The sequence below is a fragment of the Hypanus sabinus genome, chromosome 17, assembly GCF_030144855.1.
Source record: "Hypanus sabinus isolate sHypSab1 chromosome 17, sHypSab1.hap1, whole genome shotgun sequence".
Taxonomy (NCBI): domain Eukaryota; kingdom Metazoa; phylum Chordata; class Chondrichthyes; order Myliobatiformes; family Dasyatidae; genus Hypanus; species Hypanus sabinus.
The window spans coordinates 16,071,249-16,090,846 of record NC_082722.1 but is presented as its reverse complement, the minus strand read 5'-3'; the positions used below and the strand labels follow the sequence as shown (position 1 = coordinate 16,090,846).

At 41.4% G+C, this 19,598-nt stretch overlaps 1 protein-coding gene across 3 annotated transcripts in view; it reads right to left on the bottom strand.

The window, feature by feature from the left end:
* Positions 1-19,598, bottom strand: part of pdpr (pyruvate dehydrogenase phosphatase regulatory subunit) — a 64,132-nt gene that overhangs the window by 18,117 nt on the left and 26,417 nt on the right. For all 3 annotated transcript variants that reach the window (XM_059992600.1, XM_059992601.1, XM_059992602.1), the window contains 4 exons: positions 16,112-16,261; positions 14,529-14,721; positions 11,256-11,380; positions 6,214-6,369 (listed from right to left, as the gene is read on the bottom strand). In XM_059992600.1, the coding sequence (XP_059848583.1) occupies positions 6,214-6,369; positions 11,256-11,380; positions 14,529-14,721; positions 16,112-16,261 (624 nt within the window). The remainder of the gene's footprint in view (positions 1-6,213; positions 6,370-11,255; positions 11,381-14,528; positions 14,722-16,111; positions 16,262-19,598) is intronic.

The following is a 19,598-nucleotide window of genomic DNA, read 5'->3' as shown; positions in this document are numbered from 1 at the left end:
AGTGGGACACCCTAAGTAAATATTTGACCTAAGTAAAACAGGGGAACATGGACTAATCCTCTTAGAGGGATAAGAAGTGGAGAAAGTGAGTAATTTCAAGGTCCTAGGTGTCAATATCCATGAGGATCTAACCTGGTCTCAACATAATGATGAAGCTATAAAGAAAGCCAGACTGTCTGTATTTCATTAGGAGTTTGAGGAGATTTAGTTTGTCACCTAAAACACCCTCAGATGTACCATGGAAAACATTCTGATAGGCTGTATCACTGGTGGTGGTGGGGTCTACCACATAGGATTGAAAAAAGCTACAGAAAGTTCTAAAGTTAGTCAGCTTCATCATGAGTATTAGCCTCTTTTTTATCCATGACATTTTCAAGGGGCAATGCCTCAGAAAGGCAGTATCCATTATTAAAGACCCCCAGGGCATTCCCTTTACTTATTGTTACTATCAGGAAGGAGATACAGAAGCCTGAAGGTGCACATTCAGCGGTTCAGGAATAGCTGAATGTCCACATCGCTGAGAACCTCATGTCATCTGTATACACCAGTTATGTGGTGGAAAAAAGCACAACAGCACCTCTTTCACCTCTAATGGTTGAGGAAGTTTGGTATGGACCCCCAAATCCACACACACAACTGAGAGAATCCCGACCGGCTATGTTGCTGCCTGGTATGAGAACTGTACCACCCTTAATCACAGGATTCTGCAGAGTGGTGCAGACAGCCCAGCGCATCTGTAGTTGTGAATATCCCATGATTCAAGACATTTACAAAGACAGGTATGAAAAATGATAATGATTGATTGAGAGCATTGTGGGCAGTGGGAGAATCATCCCTCTTGTGTTTCTTGACCTTGTCACTTGAGATCCAGTGTCATGCACTTTGATCCAGCCCACGCCTTCATTAACCAGGTCCAACACTTGCCTTTATTGGATCTTGATCCTCCATACACAAGTCATCGGGTTTGTTGGGGTGTGGCCAGGGCTAATTGGGGTGTGCCTGGGGTTAGAGGGTGTGTGTGCCCCCTTGGACTTTACGATTAGGTTTGTGGGTAGGGCTGGTGGATGTATATATGGGGCTGGGAGAGATAACATTGTGGAGTTTAGTGTGGTGAGGTATGTGGGGCTATGGCAGATAGGGTAGTGTAGTAGAGCCACTTTAATCTGGTGCATCAACACGTACAAAAAAGCTGGATGAACTCAGCTGAAAGGAGCAGTCAACGGATGCTGCCCGACCTGCTGAGTTCATCCAGCTTTTTTGTACGTGTTGATTTGACCACAGCATCCGCAGTGTACCTTGTGTTAATCTGGTGCATGCCTGTCATTACCATTGGGGACCCAAGTTACCCCAACCACAATCTATTCCAGCTGCTATCATCTGGGAAATGGTACCACAGCATAAAAGCCAAGACCAACAGACTCCGGGACAGCTTCTTCCACCAGGCCATTAGACTGATTAACTCACACTAATTTGTGTGTATTTCTATGTTACATTGACTGTTCTATTTATTATAAATTACTATGATTGCACATTTAGACGGACATATAACGTAAAGATTTTTACTCGTGTATGTGAAGGACGTAAGAAATAAAGTCAATTCAATTCTTCCCCTCTCATCCGATTTCTAAATGGATGCTGAACCCATGAACACTACTTCACTTTATTTAAACAAAAGCAAATAATAAAATAATTAAACTTGTTTAATATACATACATTACCACAATTCATATCTGTTCTATATTTATCATCTATTGCATTGTATTGCTGGAGCTAAGTTAACAAATTTAACAAAATATGTGGTGATATTAAGCTTGATTCTGATTTTAAGTATGGCATCAAGAAACATTAGTTAAACCAAAGTCAAAAAGCATCAAAGGGGAAAACATTCCAATAGCTAGATCCATACCTCACACGATGAAAGATAGCAGTTGAACACAAGTCAATCATCCCAGCCTCAGGACAGCACTGCACAGGCAGTGTCTTAGATCCAACTAACTTTGACTGTTTCATCAACAACCTTCCTTCCATAAGGATGCAAGTGGGGACATTTGCTGAAGGTTGCATCATGTTTAATTCAGTTTACAACTCTTCAGTGAAGGATGCAGTTTGTGGAGGCATGTAGCAAGATTTAGACCACATTTGCTCATGGGTTGATAACTGGCAAGTGACATTTGTGCCACAAAATTGTCAGGCAATGACTATTTGACTAAGAAGTCTAACCAGTTAGCCCTGACATTCAGTACCACAACCTCACCTCTGAGATTCAATTCTTCAATGCATTTTTCAGCCATGGCTATGATTAACCCAGTAGTCCTGACAAAAGCCTAAACCGAGCATCTGTGAACAGTTAGTGGTTAGCAAGTGCTGCCTGATTGTACTTTTGACAATAATTTCCTTCACGTTGTTGTTAACTAATTGGGTAGTAACTATCTGGACTAAATTCAGCCATTTTGCGGACATGCAATTTTGCATGTTGATGGCAGTGGTGTAAATAGACTAGAATAATTTGCCTGGAAGTCAGAAGGGAGAGCTTCGATTGTACAGCTACTAGAATATGGTCAAGTCCTTTGTCCATTAGTGTACCCAGTAGTCTCAGCCATTAACTGGTATCATGTGGAATGAATCCAGTTGGCTCAACACTAGTTTGTGACAGTAGGGGTCTCAGGAAACAGCTGAGATAATTCGTCCATTCAACACTTTTGGCTACACCTCGATACAAATGATTCAGTGTAAATAAGTCTGGCTCGACACTCAGAAAGGGAGAGGGCAATCTTAAAGCCACTCTTTTTGTTTGCTGTTTCATTGTCTACTGTTCACAACTATAGTATAGGATTGCAGAGTTTTGATCTGCTCGGTTGGATGTGGGCTCATTTAGCCCTGTATACTGCATTCAGCCGTTTAACAGGTACAGCAATGTAGTGCAGCTTCACAGGTTGGCAATTTTTTTTTGTTATGTCCAGAGCCATTCCACTCATGACCTGCACTATTTGGAGTCAATCTCCCTTTTGATTATAATGGTAGGACACGGAACGTGCTGATCCACGAGGTTACAGATTGTGACAGTGTGCCTTTCTGTTGCTGATGGTCCACTGAAGCTCACAGCTGCCCTGATTTGAGCTTCCATTTCTGCATCTACTCTGCTTACCACAGTAAAACACGTCTGGAAAGAGGGTAGGGTTTTGTCTCTAGAATAAATTAATGGTAGCTACTTTTACCAATGCTTAGAATGGCAGATACATAGAATACAGATATGTGGATAAGAACAAGACTACAAAGGTAAATCCTTCACTTTGGTCAGCTGACAATCCGCAGCAAACTCAGGCAGCTACCTTTGCAGAAGAAAACTTAGATTAACTGAGACTGGGCTTCATTTGCATAATTATCATGATTAAAGTATGAAAAACCATTCTTCAACTTACAAATACAAGGTTCAAAAAACCATGAATGACTTGAACGGAGTGAATACTTCGAGTGGTGGGAGGGTTGGTAACTGGCCAAAAATCTCATGAGATCAGCAAAAGAACACAAGACGCAACAACTTAAAACGCTATTGTATTCAATAGCAGAAAACCTGAGAAGAGCAACTGGGGCAAAGATCATGGTACCATTTATTTACTTGTATGGAGAGAGTTGGTCAGTAGGTGTCTATTTAAATTGCTCCATAAAAGGACACAACTCTCAAACTTCCTATATTGCATTATTTACAATGCAAACAGAGCAAGAACATGTTTAGAGTGCAACTACAATAGATCATCTGGTGCAGCAACAGAAACTGCATTAGAGTTTAGCATTTAATATACAGTGGCGTGCAAAAGTTTGGGCACCCCTGGTCAAAATTTCTGTTACTGTGACTATTCAAGTAAAAGATGACCTGATTTCCAAAAGGCATAAAGTTAAAAATTACACATTTCTTTAATACTTTAAGCAAGATTACTTTTTTATTTCCATCTTTTACAATTTCAAAATAACAAAAAAGGAAAAGGGCCAGAAGCAAAAGTTTGGGTACTCTGCATGGTCAGTACTTAGTAACCCCCCCCCCCCTTTTGGCAAGTATCACAGCTTGTAAATGCTTTTGGTAGCAAGCTAAGCATCTTTCAATTCTTGTTTGGGGGATTTTCGCCCATTCTTCCTTGCAAAAGGCTTCGAGTTCTGTGAGATTCTTGGGCCGTCTTGCATGCACTGCTCTTTTGGGGTCTATTCACAGATTTTCGATGATGTTTAGGTCGGGGGACTGAGGCCGTGGCAAAACCTTCAACTTGCGCCTCTTGAGTTCGTCCACTGTGGATTTTGAGGTGTGTTTAGCATCATTATCTGTTGTACAAGCCATCCTCTTTTCATTGTCAGCTCTTCTTTTTTTTTTCATATACAGACGGTGTGACGTTTGCTTCCAGAATTTGCTGGTATTTAATTGAACTGATTCTGCCCTCTACAAGTGAAATGTTCCCCGTGCCACTGATTGTATTAAAAGTTCTATTTTAACTTCATCAGCCCACAGGACTTGTTTCTGAAATGCATCAGGCTTGTTTAGATGTTCCTTTGAACTTTTTGAATAGAACTTTTTGGCCGCAATGAGCATAGGTATGTTTGGAGAAAAAAGGGTGCAGAATTTCATGAAAAGAACACCTCTCCAACTGTTAAGCACAGGGGTGAATCAATCATGCTTTGGGCTGGTATTGCAGCCAGTGGCACGGGGAACATTTCACTGGTCCCCCATCATCGAAAATCTGTGGATAGACCTCAAAAGAGCAGTGCATGCAAGACGGCCCAAGAGTCTCACAGAACTAGAAGCCTTTTGCAAGGAAGAGTGGGCAAAAATCCCCCAAACAAGAATTGAAAGATTCTTAACTGGCTACGAAAAGCATTTACAAGCTGTGATACTTGCCAAAGGGGGTGTTACTAAGTACTGATCATGCAGGGTACCCAAACTTTTGCTTCAGGCCCTTTTCCTTTTCTGTTATTTTGAAACTGTAAAAGATAGAAATAAAAAAGTAATCTTGCTTAAAATATTAAACAAATGTGTCATCTTTAACTTTCAAACACGAGGAAATCCGCAGATGCTGGAAATTCAAACAACAACACACACAAAACGCTGGTAGAACACAGCAGGCTAGGCAGCATCTATAAGGAGAAACACTGTCGACGTTTCGGGCCGAGACCCTTCATCAGGACTAACCGAAAGGAAAGATAGTAAGAGATTTGAAAGATTTGCAATTTCAAATCTCTTACTATCTTTCCTTTCGGTTAGTCCTGATGAAGGGTCTCGGCCCGAAACGTCGACAGTGTTTCATCTTTAACTTTATGCCTTTTGGAAATCAGGTCATCTTTTACTCACTTAGCTATTCACAGTAACAGAAATTTTGACCAGGGGTGCCACTGTAGACATGCAATGTTAATATCATGTTACAGTTGAGCGGCTGCAGCTTTTATTACTCTCCACTTACTCAAAAGGGCATGTACATGTTTGAAATAGTTCATCTCTTGCAGTGGAAGTTGGAAAAGTGACAAGTGTTTAATTTGAAAACATTGGATGAGCTAGTGTTGAGCAAAAATGAAGAGCCAGGCATAATACCTTCAGGATTTAAAAATAGTAACCCAAGATTCAAAGATAACAATAAAACAAATAGACAAAGCTCTTTTCAGAACTGGGTCACATTGCATTTTGTCCGAAATGGTGCCAACTGGGACTTAGTGGTGAAGTCCGAAGAATACAGGTTCAAATACCATTCCAGAAACGTGAGCACAAGAGTTAGGCTAACACATCACTACAGTTGAATATACAAGATCCCAAAGGCAGAGTTCTAATGAACAGAGAACTTTCCTTGGTGTCTTGACAAAACTGCCTTTCACCCAACGCCACTAAAATAAACCAGCTCTTTATTGCTTTGATAATTCTACAAAACTGCTGCACACAAGTGCTGCACTTCATTACAAGAGTCCAATTAAAAACAACACTTTAAAAATCCTTAACTTTGAAGAATTCACTTTTGGATGAGCTAAGCAACTGAACATTTTATAGAACTGCAATTCATACTTAAACTACACTTCATATGGCCCATGCTGCAGAGTAAGATAGTAGGTTTCAGTGTAATTATCAATTTTGAATATCAACATTGACTACAGATCTACACTAGCTTCCTATTATTAATTAAAGCCACATTTAACAGCATCAGCATAGCATAGCATTATGTAGGTGAATGATTGATGTGCTCTCACCTTTCCCAGGAGGGACAAAATGCTTAGCTCTTTCAAAACCATGCTTTTCCATCCAGCGAGCACCCTGTGCATCCAAACGATCATACAAGGGAGACGTTCTGAGTTGTCGGCCAGTTTGGAAATCCCAGCGAGGAACCTTCAGTTCATACATTAGCGCTGCAATTGGAAAAGGGAAGTAAATGTGCAATGTTTCAACCAATACCTGACCCAAGGTAGACCACACAAGAATGACACCACAATTTACAACCACTGTAGCAGCAAACAGAAAGGCCTCTCAAGAGTTGGCGTTCCAAATAATGGGCAATTTAGTAAAACTGGTGCTCACCAAGACAGCAGACAAAACTGATCTAATTGACCACAAATTTGGTACAGCTTTTCCATCCTCAGCTGACAAGATTACACAGAAATCCGATTAGTAAAACTAGATTTTGATATCAAAATGGTGGTTACAGAACACACTAATTAGCACACTAGGTTTTGATTGCAGAATAAAATGATTCTGCATACTGTTAGTGAGTTTTTGGGTAGATGATTCATTTACACTTATGTGACTTTGGCAACCATAGAACATGACAGCACATAAACAGATCTTTTGGCTCTTCTTGGCTGTGCTGAATCATTTTTCTACCTAGTCCCACTGACCTGCACCTGGACCATATCCCTCCATACACCTCTCATCCACGTACCTGTCCAAGTATTTCTTAAATGTTAAAAATGAGCCTGCATTTATAACTTCATCTGGCAGCTCATTCCACACTCCCACCACACTCTGTGTGAAGAAGCCCCCCTAATGTTCCCTTTAAACTTTTCCCCCTTCACCCTCAACCCATGACCTCTGGTTTTTTTCTCCCCTAGCCTCAGTGGAAAAAGCCTGCTTGCACTCACTCTATCTATATTCATAATTTTATACACCTCTATCAAATCTCCCCTCATTCTTCTACGCTCCAGGGGATAAAGTCCTAATCTATTCAACCTTTCTCTGTAACTCAGTTTCTCAAGTCCCAGCAACATCCTTGAAAACCTTCTCTGTACTCTTTCAACCTTATTAACATCCTTCCTGTAATTTGGTGACTAAAACTGCACACAATACTCCAAAGTCGGCCTCACCAATGCCTTATACAACTTCACCATAGCATTCCAACTCTTGTACTCAATACTTTGATTTATAAAGGCCAATGTACCAAAAGCTCTCTTTACTACCCTATCTGCCTGTGACGCCACTTCTAGGGAATTTTATATCTATATTCCTAGATCCCTCTGTTCTACTGCACTCCTCAGTATCCTACCATTTATCTTGTATGTTCTACCTTGGTTTGTCCTTTCAAAGTGCAATACCTCACACTTGTCTGTATCAAACTCCATCTGCCATTTCTCAGCCCATTTTTCCAGCTGGTCCAGATCCCTCTGCAAGCTTTGAAAACCTTCCTCACTGTCCACTACACCTCCAATCCTTGTATCATCAGCAAATTTGCTGATCCAATTTACCACATTATCATCCAGATCATTGATATAGATGACAAATAACAATGGACCCAGCACTGATCCCTGTGACACACCACTAGTCACAGGCCTCCACTCAGAGTAGCAATCCTCCACTACCACTCTCTGGCTTCTTCCATTGAGCCAATGTCCAATCCAATTTACTACCTCGCCATGTATACCTAGGAAGCTTCAGTCGCTAACTAACCTCCCATGCAGGACCTGGTCAAAGGCCTTTATGAAGTCCATGTAGACAACATCCATTGCCTTCCCTTCATCCACTTTCCTGGTAATCTCCTCGAAAAGCTCTAATAGATCTGTTAAACATGACCTACCATGCACAAAGCTGTGTTGACTCTCCCTAATAAGTCCCTGTCCATCTAAATACTTGTATATCCTGTCTCTTAGTACTCCTTCTGATAATTTACCTACTACAGATGCCAAACTTACTGGCCCATAATTTCCCGGATTACTTTGAGCCTTTTTTAAACAATGGAATAACATGAGCTATCATCCAATCCTCCAGCACCTCACCCGTAGATACCGACATTTTAAATATATCTGTCAGGGCCCCTGCAATTTCAACACTAGTCTCCTTCAAGGTCCGAGGGAATACCCTGTCAGGTCCTGGGGATTTATCTATTCTGATTTGCCTCAAGATAGCAAGCATCTCCTCTTTTTCAATCTGTATAGGTTCCATGGCTTCACTACTTGTTTGCCTCATTTCCATTGACTCCATGCCAGTTTCATTCATAAATAGGTTTTCTGCGTCTGTATTTAAGATCTCCCCCCATTTCTTTTGGTTCCATTCATAGCCGACCACTCTGATCTTCAAGAGGACCAATTTTATCCCTTACTAACCTTTTGCTCTTAATATACCTGTAGAAGCTCTTTGGATTATCCTTCACCTTGACTGCCAAAGCTACCTCATGTCTTCTTTTAGCCCTCCTGATTTCTTCCTTAAGTGTTTTTTCACACTTTTTATACTCCTCAAGTACCTTATTTGCTCCCTGTTTCCTATACATGTCATACATCTCTCTTATTCAATATCTTATTCATTTTGCCTTTAATCCTGACGGGAACATACAAACTCTGCACTCTCAAAATTTTTCATTTGAAGGCTGCCCACTTACCAATGACATCCTTGGCAGAGAACAACCTGTACCAATCCACACTTTTTAGATCCTTTCTCATTTCTTCAAATTTGGCCTTTTTCCAGTTTAGAACCTCAACCCGAGGACCAGATCTATCTTTATCCATGATCAAGATGAAACTAATGGTGTAATGATCACTGGAACCAAAGCGTTCCCCTACACACACCCATCACCTGTCCTAACTCGTTTCCTCATAGAAGATCTAATATTGCATCCTCTCTAGTCAGTACCTCTACATATTGATTTAGAAAACTTTCCTGAACCCATTTTACAAACTCTAGCCCGTCTAGACCTTTAACAGTATGGGAGTCCCAATCAATATGTGGAAAATTAAAATCCCCTACTATCACAACTTTATGTTTCCGGCAGTTGCCTGCTATCTCTGCAGATTTGCTCCTCTAATTTTCGCTGACTATTGGGTGGTCCATAATACAACTCTATTAATATGGTCATACCTTTCCTGCTTCTCAGCTCCACCCATATGGCCTCAGTAAACAAGCCCTCTAATCTGTCCTACCTGAGCATTAATATGCTGTAACATTTTCCCTGACTAGCATTGCCACCTCTCCACCCTTCATTCCTCTGCCTCTACCACGTCTGAAACATCAGAACTCTGGAACATTAAGCTGCCAGTCCTGCCCCTCCTGTAGCCAAGTTTCACTAATGGCTACAATGTCATAATTCCACGAGTCAATCCACACCCTCAGCTCGTCAGCCTTCCCCACAATACTTCTTGCATTGAAATTGACACACCTCAGAACATTATTACCACCACACAGTATTTGTGATTTTGCATGAAACTTTAACATCATTTATTTTCACCCCCACTCCACTATCTACTCTATCCCCCTGCAAGTCTAGTTTAAACCCCTCCGAACAGCACTAACAAACCTCCCTGCAAGGATATTGGTCCCCCTGTAGTTCAGGTATAACCTGTCTCTCTTGTACAGGTCCTACCTGCCTCAGAAGAGGTCCCAATGATCCTGAAATCTGAAACCTGTCCCGTACACCAGTTCCTCAGCCACGTGTTCATCCTCCAGAGCATCCTATTCTTACCCTCACTGGCACATGGCACAGGTAGCAATCCTTCTTCTGTTCTTTGACGAAGTACTGTGGATGGAGTTCATAACAATGCATTTCCTAAAAGCTGTGAACTCACTTCACTGGTAACAACGCTGTTCCTAAAAGCTGTGAATACCGTAATACTAGCGCAGACGCTGCGGATGGAAGTGTGAAGTTTACAGGTAGTTTCGAAGACAGCATTATCTATACTTTGTAAATATGAATTGTCCTCTATGTTAGCACGTAAAATACCAAATAAATGTATTGTGGATTTAACTTGCATTCCTAAAAGCTGTGAATAACAGCCCAGACATATGGGCGTCAGGAGGAATGGATGAAGTCAGACGGTGTGATGTTTTGTATGTAGTTCAAAAGAAAGCATTGTCTATACTTGTAAATATGAATTGCCCTTTGTGTTCAGCAAAAAGATTATTGACCCCACATTGGGCTAGCAGACCTTTCCACAGAAAGCGCCTCTGTCTGTATGATGCCTGTTGAATCTGGTTTTGTTGAATAAAGAAGCTGCTTTGTATCTACCAGTAACTCTCTCTCTCCCCCCGGTGATTTCATTCACGTCACACCACATATGTCTAATTGAGTTAACGGTAAATTCACTTTCCTTTTTAAACAATGGGTACAAGCTATAACATAATTAAGTTCCTGAAATTTGGGTTTCAACACTGCCATATTCCATGTCACTATCTGCAGTTTCCTGTTACCACATTAACACAATCTGAATCTCTATATAGCAAACACAAGGAAATCTGCAGATGCTGGAAATTCAAACAACAACACACACAAAATGCTGGTGGAACGCAGCAGGCCAGGCAGCATCTATAGTGAGAAGCGATGTCGACGTTTTGGGCCAAGACCCTTCATCAGGACTAACCTGCTTTCAAGCATTTTTTTTTAAATCTTCTAACAAGGAGGGAGAAAACAGAATCTCCAGAGTAGGAAGGGTGATGATTGTGTTACCAGGGAAGCAGAAAGTGTAGATGGAAACTCAGTGCAATGTTGGAGTCACGGGAGCAGTGGGACATTTCACATTAGTGGGCGGGGCAGCAGAGCTGACTGACTCAGTCTACTGCAGTTCTTCTTCCTGTGAGCAAGAGAAACTGAACAGAATTCTGGAATTCAGTGTGTGTGAATAACAGCCAGGACCCAGGGAATTACACCACCCCATTTCCCTTGCAGCAAGACTACAACACAGCAGCACACCATGCTCAACTTCCTCACCCGAGATTTGTCAGCCTGTATGAAAAGCAAATGGCCTCCAAACCGCATCACCATTACAAGTTTGTGTTTTCAAACACACTTCATTTAAACATCAACTATCTGCGGACTTACGCATCACTTCCATGACACGATGTCGAAGGAATGTGCGGCTGCTCTGGAGCACTCCAAAGCGTTTGATGTCTAATGGCCAAACATTTGCTGAGGGGTATCCATAAACCATCCATTCAGCCAAGAATCTGCAGAATAAAAGAAAACATTGGGTCAAATAATAGAAATAGAAGCAATAGAAATTTAGCTGCTGAAGGACAGCAGTAACAATTGTTTCTTGTACACAACTTCCAAAGTTTATTTCCACTGAAGTAATATCAAAATTGATGAAGTAGTTGTCAACCAAGTTGCATGCTGAGCAATATTTATCTTTCCATCCTAAGTCACCAACAGATAGTGACCCACAGATAAACCCAACAGTATTCATCACAACAGTACAGTGGTAAAAATATTCATAAAGCATTATGCTTTAGTCTTTAACCTAAGTGAATGTTAGAACTGAATGTTAGGATTCACTGAAGGTACCAATAATACAACATGCTTGGGACTTTGATGGTGTTTCACGAGCAGATTTTCCCGACTAAAGGATATTATTGCAATCAATACCAAAACCACTTTTGTTTTACATGTAACACAGCAGTATAATAAATTTTCCGGTGAGCTGAAATGTGAAATACACCAGTATACTTCGCACCCCAGCTCAGCCACAATCTATCCATGTTCCTTTCCTTCATTCTTCAAGCTAGGTTCCAGTTGTGCATCTAGCTCACAGGGCAAATCCTGGGCCCATCCACACTCCCTGCCCCTCCTCTGGCTACACCTCAAACCCAGTTCACAAGCCAGACTAATGAATGAGCCTCATGCCAGAACATCAGAATTTTTGAACAATGAATGACTGGAGTTTTAACATACCTGTAACCAAGGGAACCTGGTTAAATAAGGACACAGATGAGTTCTTACTCTGTGTTGTGCCTATTGTCAGTTTCTACAAGACATGAATAGAAAAAAGTTTGTAGGGATATAGATTAAACACAGACCAATGGGACAAGCTCAGGTAGGCAACTTGAGCAGATGGATTAGTTGGGTCAAAGGGCCTGTTTAAGTGCTGTGTAGCCCCTGATGATTCTATAAACATCAACTAGCTCTCAACAATCTTCAACTAAACAAAATAAATTGACTGAGCACTGGAAACTTGACAAGTTATGCACAGTATTAAAGTGGACTCGACATGTAAACTAGAGGAGGAAAACAAAATTACTTGTAGGTGAGGATGGCCGTGAATGTTCATTTCATCGATACACACAGCAAACACTGCGAGGGAATTTGTCCCTTTAGAACAGAAATGAGCAGGAATTTCTTTAGCTGAAGTGTGTTGAATCTGTGGAACTGGTTGCCACAGTTGGCTGTGGAAGCTAAAAAATTTGGTATATTTGAAATGGGGGTTGATAGGGTCTTGATTAGACAGGCGTCAAAGGTTATGGGGAGAAAGCAGCAGAATGGGGTTCAGTGGGAAAATAAATCAGCCATGATAGAAAGTGGAGTGACCTACATCTGCTCCTATGTGGAACACCTTGTGCAGCCCTTATCGCACAGGATTAGTTGCTGCACTCTTTGCGAAAATTAAACTACAGAGTACTACACTAGGTGCAAGTATGCCATCAGAAGATTCTAGGTATCAGAAGGAGGCAGTGAATAGAAACCACATACTTCTGGAGGTAAGATTTGTTTTCTAACAGAAAAAACAATATGTACAAAATATTTACATGAGCATGAACAATTCAAAATTCTAACATTTTGTTTAGTTTCCAAATCTTAGATATCAAAACAAATTTCTTTTTAATTAGAATCAGTGAGATTCCTCTATTACTCTAATCTCTCTCTAATTAGATCTCATGTAATTCCCTATTTAAAAGTTTACAGACTAAATGTTCCTTTTTATTTATCCTAGTTAGTTAGAAAACCAAATATAATTCCCATTCTTAAGTATTCTAGTTAACTTCAAGTTCAGTTCCAGGCAGTATATCTACAAGTTTAAATTCAAATTCAAAAGTTATATGTGGCATGTGGCCAAGTGGTTAAGGTGTTGGACTAGTTGTGTTGAAGGTTGTGAGTTCGAGCCCCAGCTGAAGTAGGGGGGGGAGGGGGGGGGTTCTAAGTCACTTCATGCCACAGAAACCAGCATAAGCACCAGTCTGAGGAGCCTATAAGACTTTAACTTTTTAAAATTTAAATTATATTTAAACAGTTTAACGCCTTTCACGACAATTCTCCAACATCATAACTTTTAAACAAAGTAAATCTCATTCAGTAACTTATCAAAGTTCTTGCAGGAAATCAAATTCAGATTCTTTGAATGAAAATAAACTTATACATCCAACCATATTAATTAAATCCACTGCGTCATGAAACAATTTGTTCCCACACTGATTCTAGTCTTGGGAAGCTCGGCATCTTCTTTCTTGGTTCATTGGAATGAAATTGTTTATTATCCACAGCAAGTCAATTCACAAACTTGTACAAAAACTCGACCAAATCCCTTGGTATAATCTCACAGAACTAACTCCCGACTACACAGTAGGGAAACTTGGGACACTCATCTCTACTGATACTGTCTTGTTAAAGCTGCTGCATGTTATCACTATTGTCTCTCCTCCAGAGGTTTCACCAAGGTTTTCAAGTTAGTAGGGTAAAGATACTCAATACTAATTCTACTCTTATCCACGCCTGTTCTCACATAGCATTTTTTTTTCAAATTCTGTCTTCCTTTCAAAAAAAAAAAATCGGTAAACCTTGTTTCATCCCTCTGCAGGCGGAGCTTTCTAACATTACAACTTTGGGTTTAATTAACCTGGATTATGTCTTATGGAATTGGCTCAGCTGGTAGAGCTACTGCCTTGTATCAAAGAGCTAGATTCAATTCTAACCTCAGGCATAGTCTGTGTTGTTTTTGCATATTCTCTCTGCGACTGTGTGGCTTCCTTGCATATCACAAAGACAAGAGTTAGTAGTTAACTGGCCAGAACCAGGGAGATAGTTGATGAGACTATGGGAAGAATTAAAAAATGAGATAAACATAAAAGGCTGGTTGACTGTTGACATAAACACAGTGGCTGAAAAAGCACAGAACCCTGTTTTCGTGCTTTATCTCTCTGTGGCAATATGATAACACTTCTCTCACCTGCCCAAGATCCAGAACATGTGTGGCAAGTGGAAAGGTTAAATAAAGGAATCACCTAATGCTTTACTTTAAAATAAACCCAACATCCCTTGCCCCGCTGCAAGGCCTCCCAGTTATGCCCAGAGTGTTCTGAGAGCATGCTCCTCATTTCCACTCACTTTCCTGCTCCACCAGCAAAGGATGAGCCACAGGAGTTCATTCCCGCCAGCACAAAATAGTTCCTCACGGTTGCTGACTCTCCCATGATGCATCTCATGTCAGCAGTGAAGGACTCTGGACAGTTCACCAGCCGCAGGATCTCTGTGGTGTCCAAGGAGGGCATCCGCCGCAGCAATGCGCTCAGCAGTGGCTCTAAGAACACAGGACAGTCATATCAATACATCAGAACAAGCACATCCATCCAACTCTGTGCTTCTGGTTTGCGATGGTCGAGAGCCCCACATTACTCATGATCAGTGACTTTTGCACTCCCCTCTCACAGAGCCATTTTTTGCATCCTCCACCTCGGTGCACCCTCTTTCTTAGATTATAACAGTACCCTGCCCCCAAGAAGCCATTTCTCAAGTGAATATTATTAAGCTCAGTACTCCCCTCAAATGTCCAATTTCTGCTGAGTTTTAAAATTCGCATAAATCAACCAATCACAATGTTGTAGGTACAACTACATATAGTAGCCTTGAAAGGGAAGGTAATCCATTTACTTCAGGTGGGAAAAATCTGAGGTCATCCATTTTGAAAGAAAAAAGTCTGGAAGGCCAGGTACTCTAAAGTGGTGGTGGTGGTGTTCAAAGGGACCTGGGTACTCCTGTACACAAATCACTGAAATTTCACATACGGCTATAGGAAGCAATTACATTTAGACCTAGTAAGAAACGCTCAGAGTAACTCTATAGGCTTGATCTCACACCCAGGGAGAAACAGAGGGAATGTCAAGAGGCTCCTGACTCAAGATGCTAGCTGTGTGTAGTTTACAAATTGTCCTTATTAATTCTCCATTGCAGGTGGGGAACAAGAGAATCAAGGACTGATGGACAGAGAGAATTGATTAAAATAGGGAATGGGTCTGATGGGATTGTTCTCCGAATTGTCATGGATCCAATAACCTGACTGACTCATGGGATGGGAGATGGTGATGATGGAGTTCTTGCAATGAGAGAAGGTTAGACCTCCTGGGAAGTGAATCTCTGGAATTCTCTGTCCAAGAGACCTATGGTGGCTTAGCTACTTAGTACACAAGACAGAAAGCATCAGTTTGAATACGAGGAAAACCAGGAGTATGGGGTAATGACACAGAGCTGGGATATCAGATAGGATCTTGTTGAACAGAGGAAGAAATACCTTAGCCTATTGTCCTACTTCTACTTTGATATAACCCTAATATGTGGGCAGTACATTCATTCTCTGTTGGATTGAAAAAAGCTCTGAGCATAATTGTCAACAATCTTAACACCTGCTTGACAATCTAATGATTTTTTAAACATCAATTATAAATGACTTTCATCTTTTTCCAGTAGGGTTAAACAAGCACATAAGATTATAAAACTGATATAATTGCTGCCTGACAGCTGAGTTCCTCCAGTATTTTGTGTGCATTGCCATACACACACCTCAACATGCCTAACTCAAGCACTACATCAAGCATGCTCGACCGTTGTTTTCCACTTTCCATTCACTATACTTGCCCATCTGGCTCCCACTCAGTTCCCATCACCCCAGCTCTCCCCAACTCCCAGCTATATACCATAGTGATCCCAATCTTCACGCATGTTCTGGAATTCAAGCTGGTTCTTGCCCTCTGTAAAAATAGGTTTGGGGTTCTTTTCAAAACCCCCAGACAGCACACCACCCTGCCAGTTGCGGATATAGATCCTACCATCAAGATCCACGATCACTGGAAGAGAAAGAACAGGAAAGCTGATCAGAAAACTCCATGGAATGTTAGGGGAAGGGAAAATTTAAAATAGTGTAGATGAGAACTTGGACAAAACAACAACATAAATGACAACTTTGAAAAAAATGTCCTGTACAAATTTCTACTGTTTAGAGCTGTTGAGAAACTTGTTTAATAGTGGAGACACATTGGCTAGTCTGGTGAGCACTGGTGCTCCCTCGGGCTGTGTGCTCAGCCTGTTGCTGATGCATGACTGCACTGCTCGATTTAGTTCAATCTGAGTCATCAATCTACTGATGACACAGTGGTTGGCCTCATCATCAACAAGGACAAGATGGCGTACAGAGTGGAGATAGAGTGGCTGGTAGAACGATATGAGCAAATTAACTTGAGTCTCAATGTGGACAAGAGCAAAGAGATAATTAAGGACTTTAGGAAGGTGCAGGCTGACCATTCCTTACTGCGTGTACACAGCTCCTGCACGAAGAGAGCTAGAAGCACCAAGTTTCTGAGAGTGAACTTAACAGATAATCTCAACTGGTCCTTCAACACCATCTCTTTGGTCAAGAAAGCACAGCAGCATCTCCACTTCTTGAGGAGATTGGGGGAAGTGAGGCTCTGCCCCCCCCACCCCTCTAACCAATTTTTACAGGAGCACTGAGTACCCAGAACAGCTGCATCACCAACTTGTATGGGCATTGTAAGGCATCTGACCACAGGTCCTGTGAAGACCGCTGAGAGGATCATTGGGGTCTCTCTTCCACCCATCAGATATTTATCAGGAGCGTTGCATAAGCAAGGCCCTCAGTATTGTCAATTATCCCTCCCATTCATCTAACAATCTCTTTGACCGCCCCCACTACCATCAGCCGGGAGATCCTGTAGCATTAGGACAAGAACTGTTAGAACAGGAAACAGCTTCTTCCCCCAGGCGGTTAAAATTACTAAATTCCCTACCACCACCCAGGTCTCATCATGAATGAAACATCCGTAAACATACTGTTTACTTCTAACTTGTGTTGTAAATGCACCTTATTATTTGTTAATTTACTAGTAGTAATATTATTTTGTGTTACGTATGTGAGTTATATGTAGTGTGTTGTGTACCTTGATCTGAAGGAACATTGTTTCATTTGGTGGTATACGTGTGTACATGTTGAATGACAATAACATGTATACATAATGCAACTTAAAAGACTACGAAATCCACAACTGCAGCAGGAAAATGGAAACAGCATCACCTGCAGGTCGCTCTCTTTGTCGCACACCATCCTGATTGGGAATTTGATGAACTGTTCATCAAATATTTAAATATCTAAATATCTAACTAGGCACATGAATTGCACAGCTATTACAGCTGCTGTCTCACAGCTCTGGCAGCCAGGAGTTTGCATGCTCTCCCTGTAGTGCAAGGACCTCTCCCTACAACATAAAGGCATATGAGTAAATTGCATATATTGTGGGGTTACTGGAAATATGAGCAAATTTTATAAAAATGGGAGAAATCTAATTGGAAATTTGATGATCAGCATAGAACTAAAAGTTATACAATGAATTGGCTCAAAGGTCCTGTGTCTGTGCTGTATCAGAGGAAGGTTGAAGGAGGCTTTTGAGATACTAACCTTCATTAGCTGCAGCATAGACGACAAGAATAAGGAGGTTATGAAACGTTTGGTTAGGCCATAACTGATGTCAGGGTGGATTTCTAGTCACAAACTATAGGAAGAACATCATTACATGTAGTGTATATGGATTTCAGCAAGGCATTTGACAAGGTACCCCATGCAAGACTTATTGAGAAAGTAAGGAAGCATGGGACCCAAGGGGACATTGCTTTGGGGATCCAGAACTGGCTTGCCCACAGTAAGCAAACAGTAATTGTAGATGGGTCATATTCTGTATGGAGGTTGGTGACCAGTGGTGAGCCTCAGGAATCTGTGCTGAGACCCCTACTCTTGGTCATTTTTATAAATGACCTGGATGAGGAAGTGGAGGGATGAGTTGGTAAATTTGCTGACACAAAGGTTGGAGGTGTTGTAGTGTGGAGGGCTTCAGAGGTTACAGTGGGATATTGATCGGATGCAAAACTGGGCTGAGATGTGGCAGATGGAGTTCAACCCAAATAAGTGTGAGGTGGTTCATTTTGATAGATCAGATATAATAGCAGAATATAGTATTAATGGTAAGACTCTTGAAAGTGTGAAAGATCAGAGGGATCTTGGGGTCCGAGTCCATAGGGCCCTCAAAGCTGCTATGCAGGTTGACTCTGTGGTTAAGAAAGCATATGGTGCATTGGCCTTCATCTATCATGGGACTGAGTTTAGGAGGCAAGAGGTAATGTTGCAGCTATATAGGAACCTGGTCAGACCCCATGGACTACTGTGCTCAATTCTGGTCGCCTCACGACAGAAAGTATGTGGAAATCATAGAAAGGGTGCAGAGGAGATTATGAGGATATTGCCTGGATTGGGGAGCATGCCTTATGAGAATAGGTTGAGTGAACTTGGCTTTTTTCCTTGGAGTGACAGAGGATGAGAAGTGACCTGATAGAGGTGTACAAGATGATTAGAGGCACTGATCGTGTGGATAGTCAGAGGCTTTTTCCCCAGGGCTGAAATGGCTAGCATGAGAGGGCATAGTTTTAAGGTGTTTTTGGAAGTAGGTACAGAGATGTCAGCGGTAAGTTTATTTTATGCAGAGTGTGATGAGTGCGTGGAATGGAGACAGATACGATAGCATCGTTTAAGAGAGTCCTGGATAGGTACATGGAGCTTACAAAAATAGAGGGCTATGGGTAAGCATAGGTAATTTCTAAGGTAAGGACATGTTCGGCACAGCTTTATGGGCTGAAGGGCCTGTATTGTGCTGTAGGTTTTTTGTGTCACACTGAGTAAGTGCAGAGAATCATAATGTTTTAGTTATAATGGGATACAAGATGGGCTGTTTTTTTTTTGCAGAGGTGGTCCTGACTGAGGAATGCATAATTATGAGGGACATAGGAGGGATAGACAGTAGAAAATTTTTCCCCATAATGGGTGTCAAAAACTAGAAAACATCAGTTTAAGTTTGACACAATCGCACTTAACATCAACAACGGGATTAAGGTTGGTGGGGGGGAGGGGGTTGGGAAAGAGGAGGGATAAGTGGGTTAGAGGGGGGGCCAGGAGAGGCTTCTTTTCACCCAGAGGGTAGTTGGAGTACAGATCACACTGCCTGATTGGGGTGAAAGCAGGTAGTCTCATAACATTAAGGCAACACCTAACACTTGAATCAGCAACGTACAGTAATCTGGGAACCAGGTATTAGTAAATGGGATTATTAGGTAATTGATGGTTCG